General features: G+C 40.6%; 2 protein-coding genes across 4 annotated transcripts in view; one reads left to right on the top strand and one right to left on the bottom strand.

Annotated features, from left to right (window-relative positions):
- Positions 1 to 17,088, top strand: part of zwilch (zwilch kinetochore protein) — a 55,085-nt gene extending 37,997 nt beyond the window's left edge. For 2 of the 3 annotated variants that reach the window (XM_048563029.2, XM_048563027.2), the window contains 4 exons: positions 1,368 to 1,463; positions 2,671 to 2,789; positions 3,915 to 4,025; positions 14,880 to 17,088. In XM_048563029.2, the coding sequence (XP_048418986.2) occupies positions 1,368 to 1,463; positions 2,671 to 2,789; positions 3,915 to 4,009 (310 nt within the window). In that variant the 3' untranslated portion in view covers positions 4,010 to 4,025; positions 14,880 to 17,088. Of the gene's footprint in view, positions 1 to 1,367; positions 1,464 to 2,670; positions 2,790 to 3,914; positions 4,026 to 5,860; positions 5,877 to 14,879 lie in introns of all 3 variants that reach the window. The other variant, XM_048563028.2, reaches the window with a different exon arrangement.
- The window catches only part of lctlb (lactase-like b), a 34,699-nt gene continuing 18,951 nt past the window's right edge, over positions 1,356 to 17,103 (bottom strand). The window contains exons 11-12 of the mRNA XM_048563030.2: positions 15,806 to 16,005; positions 1,356 to 6,990 (exon numbers count right to left, since the gene is read on the bottom strand). Of these exons, the coding sequence (XP_048418987.1) occupies positions 6,961 to 6,990; positions 15,806 to 16,005 (230 nt within the window). The 3' untranslated portion in view covers positions 1,356 to 6,960. The remainder of the gene's footprint in view (positions 6,991 to 15,805; positions 16,006 to 17,103) is intronic.

Raw genomic sequence — 17,103 nt, 5'->3', positions numbered from 1 at the left:
CTTGCTTATTAAAAATCTGTCTATCTCAGTATTGACAGCCCTCTGTGATAAAGAATTCCACAGATTCACTACTCTCTGAGAGAAGAAATTCTTCTGCATCTCTGTCTTTAACGTGTAATCCTTTATTCTGAAAGTATGCACTCTGGTCCTAAACTACCCCACAGGGAAAACATCCTTTCCGCATGTACCATGCCATGTTCCCTAAAAATATTGTATGTGTCAATAAGATCACCTCGTATACTTTTAGCTTCCAAGTAAATCAGGCCCAATTTACTCAACATTTCTTTATAAAACTGTTGAAGTTCTGTGCATTTTGACTTTACTGCAAGAGGTGCACGAAATGGAAATTGAGCAGAATTATTTCCCAGCTAATAATGAAGGCATTTTCATATTCTAAACGTTTTAAATACAAGGAGACGGTGGAGAGATGTTATGAATAATATTTTGAATTGGGAAGCAATGGAATTTCAAATCATTTACATTGAAATTGGAGAATTCATGGTGGATGATTGTGATGGATTAATCATCATGAGATGTCCTTTCATATAAACTGCAAGAGAAAGCTTGTGTTGCCTAACCGTTTCTGAATACCAATGATTAGATGATAGTTTGAAATCTCTTTAGAAACAATAAGGCTAAAAGGCTGTGAAAGGAGACCAAGGGAGGCAATGACATTGATTTTAAATTCCTGTAGCAAAGGGCTAACTGAGGCATGATAGCAGTAATGGAGATAATAAGGTGTAGAGCTGGATGAACACAGCAGGCCAAGCAGCATCTTAGGACCAGGAAAGCTGGCGTTTCGGGCCTGGACCCTTCTGTTTCTATTGGGTGCCATAGATCAGGGGATATTGTCAACCTAGAGTGTAAGACCAGTCATTTTTTGCAACCAAAATGCATGTTTAGGCCTATATTTGGGTATAAGTTGACCCATCCCCCATACAATTTATTTTTAAGCTTGTTAGTACATGTTAAGAGCTTTCATGTTCATGCCCTTTGTGAGTTAATGCATGTAATCCAGCAGGCGTTCGGGGCCGTGTAACCATGAGTGGGAGTTTAGACTTGCATGTACAATGACCAATAAACAGAAGTGGGTCCTCTTAACACCAACTGTGGTCGTTTATATTTTATAGTTTACATACAAATCAACCCTCATTTCTAGAAGAAATTTTCAAAACTTCAAGGGGTAACTTATATGCCACTACACAATAAATATTTTATTCTCAATACACTTTGTTGTGAGGAGAGGAATTGACTGTACATCCCATGTTATGTACATTGACAGTTTAATGATTGTGAAATTATTACAGATTTCTCTTGTTGTTTCATTCATTATTTTTAATAATTGTACAATCTCGTTTTGGTGACAGGTCATGCTTGCGATTCTACAAAGACAATCCACTTGATGAACAGCATGTTTTTCAGTTGCCAATCAGACCCACAACCATCAATGCTTTCTATGAGAAGTAAGGTTCATAGCTAAAATGTTGTAAATGTATTCACAGTTGCACATTATCTATTTGGAAAAAAATTACCGAACAAGTTGAATACTCACCACAGGTTTGTAACATTTCACTGTATTTAAAAAACACACTGAGTGCTCATTAAGCCAGAATAAAGGAAACAAAAAATCTTGAAGTTATGGTCAAGGGGGCAAGGAGAATGTTGAGGGGAAAAAAGATAACATTATCAAGTACAGGAGGAAAGTGCCAAACAGAAAAGAGCATAAAGATGGTGGTGAATGGCATTGGTCAGTGACAGATCAGACCAGACTGGATGATGAGAAAGATCAATGGAACACAGGCATAACATTGGCAGAACTTGTGGTTCAAATATAGGGAGCATGAGCCAGCTAAAGATAGAAAGATGAGTGTGCAGCCAACAAGTTAATGTGTTGGAGTCTGTATTTATAAATGAAGTTTTAATTTGGGAGGGGATATAAAGTAAATCAGTGTTTGGTTTCAGTTTTTGCAATGGTTATGAAATCTCTAAAACTAGTGCAATTCTTTTTCCAGAGAGAAATGAGTTTTTGGAACTCTTTCTTCTTGAAAAGGCAGTGGAAGCAAAGTGTTTAAATATTTTTAAGATAGAGGTGAATAAATCCTTGGTAAGCAAAGGGTAAAATGTTATCAGGGTAGGTGGTAATAATGGTTTACGGTTACAATTGGATAAGTCAGCAACTTATTAAATGGTGAAATAGGATCTGAATGGCTGACTCCTGCTTTTTGTTCATATTTGATTTTTGTTTTGTCTTGTGTTCTAGTATTTTGAGTGTCCATGAACAACTATGCACACAGTGCAGTCAGTACATTCAAATTCTGGAACGTTTGAATGCTTTAAGATTCTAGTTCTGATTTTGCCTGATCCAGTGTAATAATCATGCATGATCCACCCACTAGTTGTGGCATGAATATCTGATCCTTCTCCAAAAGATTGCATGTCCTTGGATTATAGAGTCATAATCATATCATATGCAGCAGGGAATCAAGCCTTTTGACTCAACTCATTCATGTCAAGCTTGCCTGCATTTGGCCCATATCCCTCTAACTGTTTCCTAAAGATTTTAAAATATTAAACCTTAAATTATTAAAATATGGGATGTGGTAAAATTTCTGGCAACTGTTTTAATATTTGCAAGGGATTTTCTGATGACATTAGCTTTTTTTGTTCCAGTGAGCACCCTATCATGTGGAGAATGGAGATTATTAGTTGCCACGGGCAGAGAGAATTAAAGACGGTATGGCAACTCAACACTAGGCCACCAGTGGATCACGTGACATTTAATACCGCAGGTATTTTCCACTTACACAGTCACATTCCTAAGGAATATTTACTTTTCTTGGTCCTGACGTTATCGGCCTGGTATTCTTTTAGCCAGAATTTGTATTAGTACAGAATTTGTATTACTATTCAGGCCAGCTGACCTTTCATTTGATGGCTAGTCTGGGCCACAGTGAAAACTGTGGAAATCTTACAAGATAAGTATTCCATGTCAAATAAATATTGAAAGGGTAGTAGGCCATTTGCCCCAACTTACTTAGTATCACACCAAACTGTTTCCAAGATAGTAGGAACTACAGATGCTAGAGAACCTGAGATAACAAGTTGTAGAGCTGGATGAACACAGCGGGCCAAGCAGCATCAGAGGAGCAGGAAGGCTGACATTTCGTACACTCCACACCACCTTAGGTAATCCTTAAAATCTTTACTTAACAAAAATTCTCGATTCCCATGTTGCAACAAGATGACCAAAGCAGTGAATCTCCTATAGTATGGTTGAGTGTGAGTAAAAGCAGCCGACTGGCTGCATCATCTTGTACACCTTGTACCATTGGCCTGATTTTTAACCTTGTGTAAACAAATGGGTTTTCGACAAATTACAATCTCACCCATACAGCTTGCAAAAGTTGCAGATTCAACTTCTAGTCACTCACTTAGTCTTTAGAATAACGTTGAAGCAAATGAAGTTATCCAGAAAGTCCCAGGCTAATCTGAGTGGAATATTTTGTTATCATTTTCTTCCCCTAGAAATATTTGCTGCTGTCTTTAAAAAAAAAAGTGGACATTTACTTGACTGAATCATTTTCTCACCACTAGCCTTCATGCTTGTCACAGCTTGGATTAAGCCAACAGTGCTATTTCTCCTTGCAAAATATAAATAATGCCTGGCTTTCAGACAAAAGCAAAATGCTCTTTTGAATGTTTTTGATCGACTTCTGGCTATTGCATTAGATAGGTAGAGTTTGAAACTCTTATTTGAAACATTTGTGGTCATTTTAACCTTGCAGTTTGTGGAGTGCTAACTAGTAGGTAGAGTTATTCGCAAATCAGAGTTTCAAATCTAGTTTAAAAAAACTAGTTTAAAGAAATCTAGTTTAAATAGAAGTATCACTAATATCTGTGCTTTTTTTTAAAAGATCTGCCAGTTGATGATACAGCTTTGAATCATGATTATGAGGAGGCAATTTATTACAACACAGTGATAAGCTGCAGTCAGGCACATTTCATGTAAACTTTCAAGAGAAAAGGTGTGTAAAATTTATCTTTCTCCATTCTCTCAGTTAGGATACATGTACAGTGATATTCCAGCTTTTTTTGGTTTTGGGCCATTAACTAGCCTAACACAATCACAGAGCACTAGTCAGGTATTGGTCACTTTGAAGATCTTCCGTACCATCTAGAAACCATTAACAAAGTGCTGATTTGGTTACTTTTGTTTTCACTCTTCACTCCATGTATTTAACTTGCCCCCAGTCTTCCTCCATGACAGCGAAATTAATTGGCAAGGTGCAATCTCCTCCTATCTCTGTATGTGCCTGTCTGCCAAAAAGTAAGAATCTGGGTGATCATTTCTTCTGGTACTGCACCAGTCCAAAGATCATAAGCTATAGGAACAGAATTAGGCCATTCACCCTATCGAATCTGCTCCACCATTTTATCAGGGTTGATGTGCTTCTCAATCCCATTCTCCGGCCTTCTTCCCGTAACCCCTAATACCTTTACTAATGAAGAACTTATCTATCTCTGTATTAAACACACTCAATGACTTGGCCTCGATAGCCTTCTGTGGAAATGAGTTCCACAGATTCATCACCCTCTGGCTGAAGAATTCTTCGACATTTCAGTTCTAAAGAGTCATCCCTTCATTCTGAGGCTCTGCCCTTGCATACTAGTCTCTTGTACTTCTGGAAACATCTTCTCCACATCCACTCTATCCAGGCCTGTCTGTATTCTGTAAGTTTCTATGTGATCCCTCCTCATCGTTCTAAACTCTTTGGAGTACAGACTAGAGTCCTCAACCCCTCCTCATATGACAGGCCCTTCATCCCCAGATCATTCTTGTAAACCTCTTCCAGACATCCTCCAACATCAACACATCCTTACTTAGGTAGGGGGCCCAAAACTGCTCCTAGTATTCAAAATGCAGGCTAACCAGAGCCTTGCACAACCTCGACAGGAAGTCTCTTGCTCTTGTATTTTAGTGTCTTTGGATGGAAATGCTAACATTGCATTTGCCTTCCTAAGTGCCAACTGAACCTCCATGATATCAGTAAGAGAATCCCAAACTAAGAATCCTCTAAGTCCCATTGTGCATTATATTTCTGAAGCCTTTCCCCATTTAGAAGTAGTTTACACCTATATTCTCCCTACCAAAGTGCATAACCTTACGCTTTACCACATTGTATTCCAACTGCCCTTTCTTTGCCTACCCTCCTATCCTGTACAACTCCTTCTGCGGCGTCCCTGAACCCTCATGCTATTTATCCCGCCATCTATCTTTGTGTCATCTACAAACTTAACAATACACTTCATTCATTTGTCTGGATTGTTAGTGTATAACGTAAATAGTTTTGGGACTAACACTGACCCCCGCAGAACTTAGTCACCAGTTGTCGTCCTGAGAAAGACCTCATTGTCCCTGTTCTCTGCCATCTGCCAGTCAGCTAATCGTCTAACCATGCCAATACCTTGTCCCTAACACCAGGCCTTTTATTTTGTTTAGCAGTCTCCAGTGCAGCACCTTGTCAATGGCCTTCCAAATAGATCATGTCTACTGGCTCTCCCTTGTCTAATTTGATCGTTACTTTCTCAAAGAATTCAAACAAATTTGCCAGGCATGACCTCATCTTGATAAAGCCGTGTTGGCTCAACCCAATGCATCTCTAAGTACTCTACAGACCCATCCTTAACAATAGACTCCAATTCCATACAACTTCGTTTGCATTAATTTCAGTAAGCAATCCAGTGTGTGAATCAAGTAGTTGTCACAATTCAGTAATTATTCAGTAATTTTTAAATCAACTGCAATTTTTATTTTTTAAAAATACTTTATACTAAAGTTAGCATCTAAATTCCATTTCAGAGAAATAAATAACACGGTGAGTTAAATTGAAAATATTTGAAGTGTCACGTATTTTGAATGATTTTCTATTTCTGACTGTGCTTTCTTTGTTTGTATTGTATTATTGTTGAGAAGTTGGGAAATGAATCAATTGAAAACTAATAATGATTGTGTGTCATTTATTTTACAAAATATATATCCATAGTCCAAGATCCCAGCTTGCAAAGTCCATTGTATTTGAGCCAGGCCAGAATAAATGTCCCTGAAATCTGACTGTCAATAACTGTAATGTCTATTAGTAATGCAGCACTAAGTGAATTAACAAAACTTCCTTTAAATATAAAGATGATAATTATACCTAGAAGTGTACAGTATAACTAACAAACAAGTTTATAACAATTGTTTATGATTCACCAATAAAAATTTCCAGTTGCACTTGGAACTGCTGCAGTTTGGTCTATATGTTGGTTTAATCATGTAGTTTCTATTTTTCTACTTGTTACGGATTTTAAAAAGAATGTTCTGATGAACTGACTGATCTCCAGTTCATAGCTTTCTATCATCTCACAGGCCAAGGGTTTTATTGTTCCTACAGGCACCTGCTTTTTTTTTAAGTAGGTTACTGTAAGAGTTGTACTGATGAAATGCCTCTTCTGCAGGAACCTATTGTGTTATTGGAAGACAGCTTATTTACTTCTAATAATTTGCTGTCTTCAATCTGTGGTGAAACCTTGATAATATAAGACATCGATTGGGTATTATGTGATCAGGGAAGGAAGAATCAGAAATGGAATCTCTCTATCGTGCTGTGAGCACCTTTATCTCAACCATGGAGTCATAATTAGGGTTTGTGGTTTGAGTTTGTTTATTTTGCAGTTTTACTGACCCGGAAATGGATCATTTAATAACAAGGGTATCTTTGGAGTGACTGTGGAGAAGTATTAAAGATTGTCGTAACTTAAACTTGTTAAAGGAGTTAGACATCTGTTTTTGCCCTTGTACATCTGGCAATGTAATGTCCTAACAACACTGAATTTTTCACTGCGTCCGGAGTAGGAACATCAGTAATATAGCACACAGCAGTATGCAAAGAGTGAACACAGTTGGGACGACAATCTCTGTTACCATCTCCATGTGATTGACAAGAGGATCTAAAAGTAAAGGGGAAATTATAAACATTACATTGCAAAAATTATTATTTCAGAGAAATGCTTTGCTTTTTATTAATCCAAATAAATAGTATAAATTTCCCCACTCTCTGTGATTGAGATGGGAAGCTGATTGCTGCTGCAGCCTAATTACAGTAAGCAGAAGAAAAACAATGTACCATTTAAAGAAATTGCTCATTCTGAAGTATGAATTTCTTCCAAAGTTCTCATTGGGAAGAAGAGCAATTCTTCTATAACCTTGACCTTCTTCACTTTCTTTCAAACTGGCCCCTTAACTTTCTCCCTTCATAGACTCCAGTGTTTAAAACTTAATACAATACTTTTTTTCTCACTGATATCTTTGAGCTTTCTGCCCCCAAAACGTTAAGTTCTTTGTCTCCATTTTGAAATCCTTTAATGTTTCATCCCTGGTGCACCATTTTAAATCTCTTCCAACCATAATCCTAACCCCTCAACCTAGCTGCACAATTAGTGGTAAAGATTGAAGCTGTCTTTATTGCATTGACAGGAATTTCCTGTCTAAACCCTTCTATTGCTCAACTCTTAACGTTATTCGGATTTATTTTTCAGTCCCCACCCCCAACCTACCCAACACAGCTTAAGCTGTGTAAGGTGCCCTAAGGTGCTTAATGTGCAGGTTTGTGGGTTAAATTGTTGCAGATGCATGGATTAATGCACTCATAACCCACTGCTGTTGCATGCCTTTGGATGAGATTAAAGTTCAGTGAAGTACTCGGGAGCGCATAACTGGTAGCCTGGGTCATGAATAATGCAGGTCAAGTTCCTAAACAATTCCCACCCCCACCCCTTTTATTAGGGGAAACCACCACATTCTGCAGCGGAATTTAAACAATGTGAGGCATTAACATTTTACAAATAATTATTTCTTCTGGAAGTGAAATACTATTATTTAATTTGAGACAATGTCGCAAATATTACTACCTTGAAAACATTTTTTTTGAAGGGGTTGTTTGACTGAGCCATTCGAGAAGTGGTCAGGAGATTGTATTTACAAGGGATAACGTTTTGTAGCCTAATTAATTAAACCATAACTAAGAAAGTTAATGATAAGCAAACAATTTAGCTGTTGTTTTCAAAACTTGTGCTCAGGACTGAGGCAACACAAAGCCCCTAATAGCTAAACTTCATTGTGCACTGGCCAAATGATTGTCTGCTTCTCAATTGTTCGGTCTGCTCTTCCTACCGGAAAGGGCAAAGAAGAACCCACTAGCCAATGATTGCCACCACCATCATCTCCCCTATTTCGTAAGTGCAATGGAGTTGGTGAATTCGAAAGAACTCTCAAGGAAAATATTTTAGAATTTAAATAGTCTTAATATGTAAATAGAGATTTTAACAAAATAGGTCTACACTTTTGGTTGGCCAGTTTTGGAGAGAAAGGTGTGTTGTTGCTGCATATTGATTTTCTATCTAATTAACAATACTTCTTTTCATCAGTAACTTTTAGTGATATGTTTTAGCAATACAATAAAGAAAACGTCAGTCATCACTGCTACAATATAAAAGTACTAGCTGCCTTAAATTGAGGAAGTGGAATTGACTAATTTGCTGATTTTTTTTCTCTCTGGTAAGCAATTGGCTGTATAAGGCAATAGCATAAGTTAGTGTTTAGCTGCTGCCTAGGAAGAACACTGTTATACAGCTGCATGCTCCTCAATTTGCTCACGATTTAAATCTTTCAGCATTTTGTAATGATATGTGAACTTAAGACCATAAGACATGGAATGGAAGTAAGGCCTGTGTTGCACAAATGCTCAAGGAAAGAGGTGCTACCTTAGTCAGAGACCGAAGTATCAAGATTATTTTGGATGTGAGTTTGCTCGCTGAGCTGGAAGGTTAGTTTTCAGACGTTTCGTCACCATTCTAGGTAACATCATCAGTGAGCCTCTGACGAAGCGCTGGTGTTATGTCCCGCTTTCTATTTATCTGGTTAGGTTTCCTTGGGTTGGTGATGTCATATTCACCTGCACATCTGCCAATGTGGTATACTGCATCCACTGTACCCGGTGCGGCTTCCTCTACATTGGGGAAACCAAGCGGAGGCTTGGGGACCGCTTTGCAGAACACCTCCGCTCAGTTCGCAAAAAACAACTGCACCTCCCAGTCGCAAACCATTTCCACTCCCCCTCCCATTCTCTTGATGACATGTCCATCATGGGCCTCCTGCACTGCCACAATGATGCCACCCGAAGGTTGCAGGAACAGCAACTCATATTCCGCCTGGGAACCCTGCAGCCATATGGTATCAATGTGGACTTCACCAGTTTCAAAATCTCCCCTTCCCCTACTGCATCCCTCAACCAGCCCAGTTCTTCCCCTCCTCCCACTGCACCACACAACCAGCCCAGCTCTTCCCCCCCACCCACTGCATCCCAAAACCAGTCCAACCTGTCTCTGCCTCCCTAACCGGTTCTTCCTCTCACCCATCCCTTCCTCCCACCCCAAGCCGCACCCCCCGCTACCTACTAACCTCATCCCACCTCCTTGACCTGTCCGTCTTCCCTGGACTGACCTATCCCCTCCCTACCTCCCCACCTACACTCTCTCCACCTATCTTCTTTACTCTCCATCTTCGGTCCGCCTCCCCCTCTCTCCCTATTTATTCCAGTTCCCTCCCCCCATCCCCCTCTCTGATGAAGGGTCTAGGCCCGAAACGTCAGCTTTTGTGCTCCTGAGATGCTGCTTGGCCTGCTGTGTTCGTCCAGCCTCACATTTTATTATCTTGGAATCTCCAGCATCTGCAGTTCCCATTATCTCTGATATCATTTCCTGTTCTTTTTCTCAGGGGGTGGTAGATTGGCTCCAAATCAATGTGTTTGTTGATGGAGTTCCGGTTGGAATGCCATGCTTCTAGGAATTCTTGTGCGTGTCTCTGTTTGGCTTGTCCTAGGATGGATGTGTTGTCCCAATCAAAGTGGTGTCCCTCCTCATCTGTATGTAAGGAGACTAGTGATAGTGGGTCATGTCACTATCACTAGTCTCCTTACATACAGATGAGGAGGGACACCAATTTGATTGGGACAACACATCCATCCTAGGACAAGCCAAACAGAGACACGCACAAGAATTCCTAGAAGCATGGCATTCCAACCGGAACTCCATCAACAAACACATTGATTTGGAGCCAATCTACCACCCCCTGAGAAAAAGAACAGGAAATGACATCACCAACCCAAGGAAACCTAACCAGATAAATAGAAAGCGGGACATAACACCAGCGCTTCGTCAGAGGCTCACTGATGATGTTACCTAGAATGGTGACGAAACGTCTGAAAACTAACCTTCCAGCTCAGCGAGCAAACTCACATCCAGAACCTCAACATGAGCTACAAATCTTCTCAAAACTCGCTATCAAGATTATTATTTAATTATAGCACTAAAATGTGACATCAAATAACGAAGTGATAAACTTTATCTCTCTTCTATGTCAGTTATCATTTTAAAGCCTTTTTTTGACCTTTTTGAATAAGAACAAAACCATATGATATGTAAAACCAGAGACACATCCCTTCTATTAGTGTAATATTGCCAAATATTCAAATGATTAGAAATAATTAGAAAATATTCAAATCTATGAAAGTAATATTGCCACATATCCAGAGAAAAACAGTCCTCTGGCAGTAGATGCTGGCGGCTGTTTCTGTGACTAAAATCTATTGTCTGCTCTAAATGGTATACACTTTGTATCAATTAGTGTGAATATTTAGGACCCATCTATCTTCCGTTGTCCTGTAGATGCTACCTATGGATGAATAAATAAGGAGAAACTGTTCTCATTGTAAATGAATCAGGAACCAGTGGGCTCAGATTTAAAGTCTTGTGCAAAGGAAGCAAATGCATTGTGAAGAAAACCTTTCTCACTCAGCCAGTAGTTAGGACATGGAATGTACTGCCAGGAATTGTGGTGGAGGAAGGTTCGAGTGAGGCATTCAAAAGGGTACTGGATAATTATTCCAATAGAAATAATATGTAAGGAAGGAAAGCAGGAAACTGTCAGTTGGTACTGATTCTCATTTGAAAAGCTGGTGCAGATGCAATTTTCCAAATGGCTTCCTTCCACATCATAACAGTCACCACACGTGACACTGAGGATGCTAAAGGAGTAAACGAGAAACAAACGAGAGGCAAAAGTAGACATTGGGCCTCCAAATTGATGCTGGAAGGCTAGTGATGGGAGATAAGGAAATAGCTGAAGAACTTAATAAGTACTTTGCATCAGTCTTCACAGTGGAAGACGTGAGTTGTATGCCAACAATTAGGGAGAGTCGGGGGCAGAGTTGAGTGTGGTAGGCATTACAAAAGAGAAAGTTCTAGAAAAGCTAAAAGGTCTAAAAATTGATAAAGCTCCTAGCCCCGATGGGCTACATCCTAGAGTTCTGAGGGAGGTGGCTGAGGAAATAGTGGACGCTTTGGTTGTGATCTTTCAAAACTCACTGGAGTGTGGGAAGGTCCCAGATGATTGGAAAATTGCTGTTGTAACCCCCTTGTTTAAGAAAGGATCAAGGCAAAAGGTGGAAAATTACAGGCCGATTAGCCTAACCTCGGTTGTTGGTAAAATTCTAGAATCCATTGTTAAGGATGAGATTTCTAAATTCTTGGAAGTGCAGGGTCAGATTAGAACAAGTCAGCTTGGATTTAATAAGAGGAGGTTGTGCCTGACAAACCTGTTAGAATTCTTTGAAGAGGTAACAAGTAGGTTAAACCAGGGAAACCCAGTGGATGTTACCTACCTAGACTTCCAAAAGGCCTTCAATAAGGTGCCTCACGGGAGGCTCCTGAGCAAGGTGAGGGCCCATGGCATTCGAGGTGAACTACTGGCTTGGATTGAGGATTGGCTGTCTGACAGAAGGCAGAGAGTTGGGATAAAAGGCTCTTTTTCGGAATGGCAACTGGTAACAAGTGGTGTCCCACAGGGTTCAGTGGTGGGGCCGCAGCTGTTCACTTTGTATATTAATGATCTGGATGAAGGGACTGGGGGCATTCTGGCGAAGTTTGCCGATGATACGAAGATAGGTGGACAGGCAGGTAGTACTGAGGAGGTAGGGAGGCTGCAGGAAGATTTACACAGTTTAGGAGAGTGGTCCAAGAAATGGCTGAAATTCAACGTAAGCAAATGTGAGGTTTTGCACTTTGGAAAAAAGAATACAGGCATGGACTATTTTCTAAATGGTGAGAAAATTTGTAAAGCAGAAATATAAAGGGATCTGGCAGCGTTGGTCCAAGATTCTGCAAAAGTTAACTTGCAGGTAGAGTCCGTGATTAAGAAAGTGAATGTAATGTTGTCGTTTATCTCAAGAAGGTTGGAGTATAAAAGCAGTGATGTGCTTCTGAGACTTTATAAAGCTCTAGTTAGGCCCCATTTAGAATATTGTGTCCAATTTTGGGCCCCACACCTCAGGAAGGACATACTGGCACTGGAGTGTGTCCAGCTGAGATTCACATGGATGATCCCTGGAATGGTAGGTTTAACGTACTATGAACAGCTAAGGATCCTGGGATTGTATTCATTAGAGTTTAGAAGGTTGAGGGGAGATCTAATAGAAACTTACAAGATAATGTATGGCTTAGAAAGGGTGGACGCTGGGAAGTTGTTTCCATTAGAACATAGAAAAGTACAGCACAGTACAGGCCCTTCAGCCCACGATGTTGTGCCGTGGAATAATCCTAATCCAAAAATAAAATAACCTAACCTACATTCCCCTCAATTCACTGCTGTCCATGTGCATGTCCAGCAGTCGCTTAAATGTCACTAATGACTCCGCTTCCACGACTTCCACTGGCAAAGTATTCCATGAGCTCACAACTCTCTGGGTGAAGAACCTCCTTCTGACGTCTCCTCTATACCTTCCTCCTAACACCTTAAAACTATGACCCCTTGTGGCAGCCAATCCTGCCCTGGGGAAAAGTCTCTGGCTATTGACTCTATCCATGCCTCTCATTACCTTGTACACCTCAATCAGGTCACCTCTCTTCCTCCTTCTCTGCAGAGAGAAAAGTCCAAGCTCAGTCAACCCCTCCTTGTAAGACAAGCCCTCCAGTCCAGGCAGCATCCTGGTAAACCTCCTGTGCACCCTCTCCAAAGCCTCCACATCTTTCCTATAATAGGGCGACCAGAACTGGACACAATATTCCAAGTGTGGTCTCACCAGGGTTTTGTAGAGCTGCAGCAAAACCTCGCAGCTCTTAAACCCGATCCCCTTGTTAATGAAAGCCAAAACACCATATGCTTTCTTAACAACCTTATCCACTTGGGTGGCAACTTTGAGGGAGCTATGCACTTGAACATCAAGATCCCGCTGTTCCTCTACACTGCCAAGAATCCTGCCTTTAATCCTATATTCAGCATTTAAGTTCGACCTTCCAAAATGCATCACTTCGCATTTACCAAGGTTGAACTCCATCTGCCATTTCTCAACCCAGCTCTGCATACTGTCAATGTCTCGCTGAAGACATCTACGTTCTGTCCACAAGAAAAAGACCCTGAGCTTCCAGGTGCCAGTCACTTTTTCCTGGCCAACTTCTTTGTCTCAGGCTTACTGCAGTGTTCCAGCAAAGCTCAGTGCAAGTTGAAAGAACAACATCTCATTTTCCACTTGGGGACCCTGCAGCCCCCTGGACTTCATACAGAGTTCAATAATTTTAGGAGCTGAACTCTCCCATGCCCTAGCCCCCAACCCCACAGTGTCTACCATAACACACACCTATTGTTAGACACCAAGACTCTCCACTAATACTATTCACCCTCCCAGCCAGATTGTTATCCACTCTTTTGCCTGTCCAATTGCTCTTCTCTTGAAGACAATATGGACCACAGATGATGGAAGCCAGAGTCTGTAGGCGTGAGGCTAGAAAAGCACAGTGGATCAGACAGCATCTAAGGAGCAGGTAAGTCAACGGTTCGGGCCGAAAACCTTCGTCAGGACTGGGGAGGCGCAGGTGGGAGCCCAGAAATAAATGAAATAGAGGGAGGCTGGTGGGGCTGGGGGAAGGGTCGGAGAGATGGTGATAGGTAGATGCAGATAGGGGGGTTATTGTGATTGGTCCGTGGGAAGGGTGGAGCAGATATGTGAGCAGGAAGATGGACAGGTTAGGTCAGGTCAGGAGGGGAGGGCTAGACATGGGATAAGGCTGGGGGTTGTGGGATGTTGAAGCTCGTGAAGTCAATGGTAAGGCCACTGGGCTGCAAACTTCCAAAATGTAATATCAGGTATTGCTCCTCTACATTACGTTTGGCCTCACTCTGACAGTGGAGGAGGCCAAGGATGGACATGTCATCAGTGGAGTGGCAGGGAGAATTAAAATGGATGGCAACTGGAAGGTCAGGTTGATTGTTGTGTGCAAAGCGCAGATGCTCCGTGAACCAATCCCAAGTCTGTGGCGGGGAGACTAGGACCCATGGACACAGCCTTAGAATTAAAGGAGGTAAATTTAAAACGGAAATGAGGAGACATTTCTTCAGCCAGAGTGTGGTGGGCCTGTGGAATTCATTGCCACGGAGTACAGTGGAGGCTGGGACATTAAATGCCTTCAAGGCAGAGATCGATAAATTCTTGATCTCACAAGGAATCGAGGACTGCGGGGAGTATGGCCGAGTGGACTTGATGGGCCGAGTGGCCTTACTTCCACTCCTATGTCTTATGGTCTTAAATTTCTCTATCGTGTCAGCGCACTGTCCAGAATACTGGCTAAAAAGCTTGTGCGTAAACTTGTAAAATGATTTTATTACTCTGAGACTTAATTTAAATTTGATACTTTGATATTTGTGCTCCTTATTTTCTGTTCATTGGGATAATGATCAAGGTTTAAAGAAATGCCATTAGAATTGCTTAATTTTTGTTTTCTCTGACCAGGTCTTCTTTAGGGATCCTTTATGGAATACAGGAGCTGATGGTTGCAAATGCAGAGATTATTGTGAAATTATTATACATGGGCTCAGCTCATATTTGGATTGATGGACTGAAACGCTTCTTTTTGCTCTGGACTCTCTTTATTCCTGAAGAAAATTGAATGACGTCACTCACATACCTGCAGCAAGCAGTGCATTGGTGATGGAACAGGTCTCTGCAGCTTTGCGTTTCCAATTCTCAATCTAGTGGAAGATAGCAGAAAGATTGTTTGTGTACTGTCTTGAATGTAAGGGTCTGTTTAAGGAAAAAAGCACCTGAGCATCGAAGGTGAACTATTTCCTGGAACTACGAAATATTTGGTGTTCAAATTTTTGTAGCCCATATGTCTTATTTTAAAAATAAGTTGGATCTTAGTGCATTCTTTACTATTTTTGCCAGGAGTTATCCACTCTTTATTCTACAGCAGAAACTGGGACACGGGCTGTAAAGCAGTGATTGTTTAGTAATTCTGTAGGATTTTCAGGATTAAAATGTTACTGTCTTATTTGATAGCTGCCTTTTATTCAAATAAGTTTTGAACTACCTGCTGTGTTCAAAGTGAAATATATCAAAACTGCAATTGACAGAGCTTGTTCAAATTTGTGTTGGCCGCAGTGTAATTATTAAATAAACATGGTAAAATACATGACCACATAAATCAGTCGTCCACAGTCTTAAACCTTCCCTTCAGTTTTCCACGTTATTCGTTTCTACTGCCTCCATGAGCAGTCACCTCCTTATATGTAGCTTCTGCATACGACTTTTAAATCTAAACTTCCTTCTAAGTTCATGCCCTGGTTTCTGTTTATAAAGCTTCATGTTGGCTATTTGTCACCTCTCATCAAAAATAAGTTTTATTTTTGCTCTAATGAAAAAAAGTTATTACTCACTTCTCTTTGGTTCGGAAACCCATTTGAGCTGATCATCTTCCTGTAGTACTGAACCGAGGCTTTGGGGTACCTCCTCTTATTCTTGCTTTTAAAATCGATGTAATATAACCCAAACCTTTCTGAATATCCTTCATCCCATTCAAACTTATCCAGCAGTGACCACGATGTGTATCCCTTGACTTTAACGCCATCCTTAATAGCTGCAGCAAATTTTAAAATCACATTCTGTTTTAAAATCTGACAATCGAAAATTTCCAAAAATTCAGAGCAATTCCATGAGTGTAGAGCACTATTCAGAAAGCTTTTGATAAAGTCCCATATCACAGGTTATTTTGCAAAATTAAAGCACGTGGAATAAAGGGTAGTATACTGGCAGGAACTAGGATTTGGTTAACAGACAGAAAACAGGGTGTAGGAATAAATGGGATAAAACGGTGTGAAGCTGGATGAACACAGCAGGCCAAACAGCATCAGAGAAGCAAGAAAGCTGATGTTTCGGGTCAAGACCCTTCTTCAGAAACTTGAAAAGCTTGTAGGAATAAATGGGTTGTTTTTGGAGTGGAGGAGTTGTCAAGAAGGGCACAGCAGGAACCAGTGATTGGACCCAGCTATTTGCAGTATATATCAATGATTTTGATAAGGGAATTAAGTTTTATATTTCCAAGTTTGTTAATGATATAAATCTAGCTGGGAGTGAGAGTGGTGAGGGGGTCATTAAGAGGCTTTGGAGTGATTTGGACAAGTTGAGTGAGTAGGCAGTTGGTGGCAGGTTCGGTATAACGTGGATAAATGTGAAGTTTTCCACTTCTTTAGGAAAGGCAGAATAGCAGAGTATTATTTAAATGAGTGTAGAATGGGTAATATTGATTTACAAAAGGACCTGGGTGTCCTTGTATGCTAGCAATTGAAAGCAATCATTCGGAAGGCAAATCATATATTCCAAGTGTAAGTAAAAGAGCAAGGATGTCTTTATGCAGCTGTATGTGGTCTTTGTGAAATCACACTTTGAGTATGGCGAGCAGTTTTAGTTTCCTTACCTAAGAAAATGTACTTGTCTTGGAGGGAGTACGGTAAAGATTCACCAAAATGATACCTGGGATGACAGGTTTGTTGTATGAGAAGACATTGTGTTCACTGGGCTTGTAATCATTGGAGTTTAGAGGAATGTGAAAGGGATCTCATTGAATTACATAAAAACCTTGACGTGGCTGGACAGACTGGATAATGGGATGATTCCTCCCCTGGCTGGAGAGGCCAGAACAAGGCGCCACAATCTCAGGATATCTAGTAGACTGTGG

Source organism: Stegostoma tigrinum, chromosome 33 (genome assembly GCF_030684315.1).
Source record: "Stegostoma tigrinum isolate sSteTig4 chromosome 33, sSteTig4.hap1, whole genome shotgun sequence".
In the NCBI taxonomy this organism is placed as follows: domain Eukaryota; kingdom Metazoa; phylum Chordata; class Chondrichthyes; order Orectolobiformes; family Stegostomatidae; genus Stegostoma; species Stegostoma tigrinum.
Note: the sequence above shows the minus strand (reverse complement) of the source record. Positions and strands in the feature narration are given on the sequence as shown.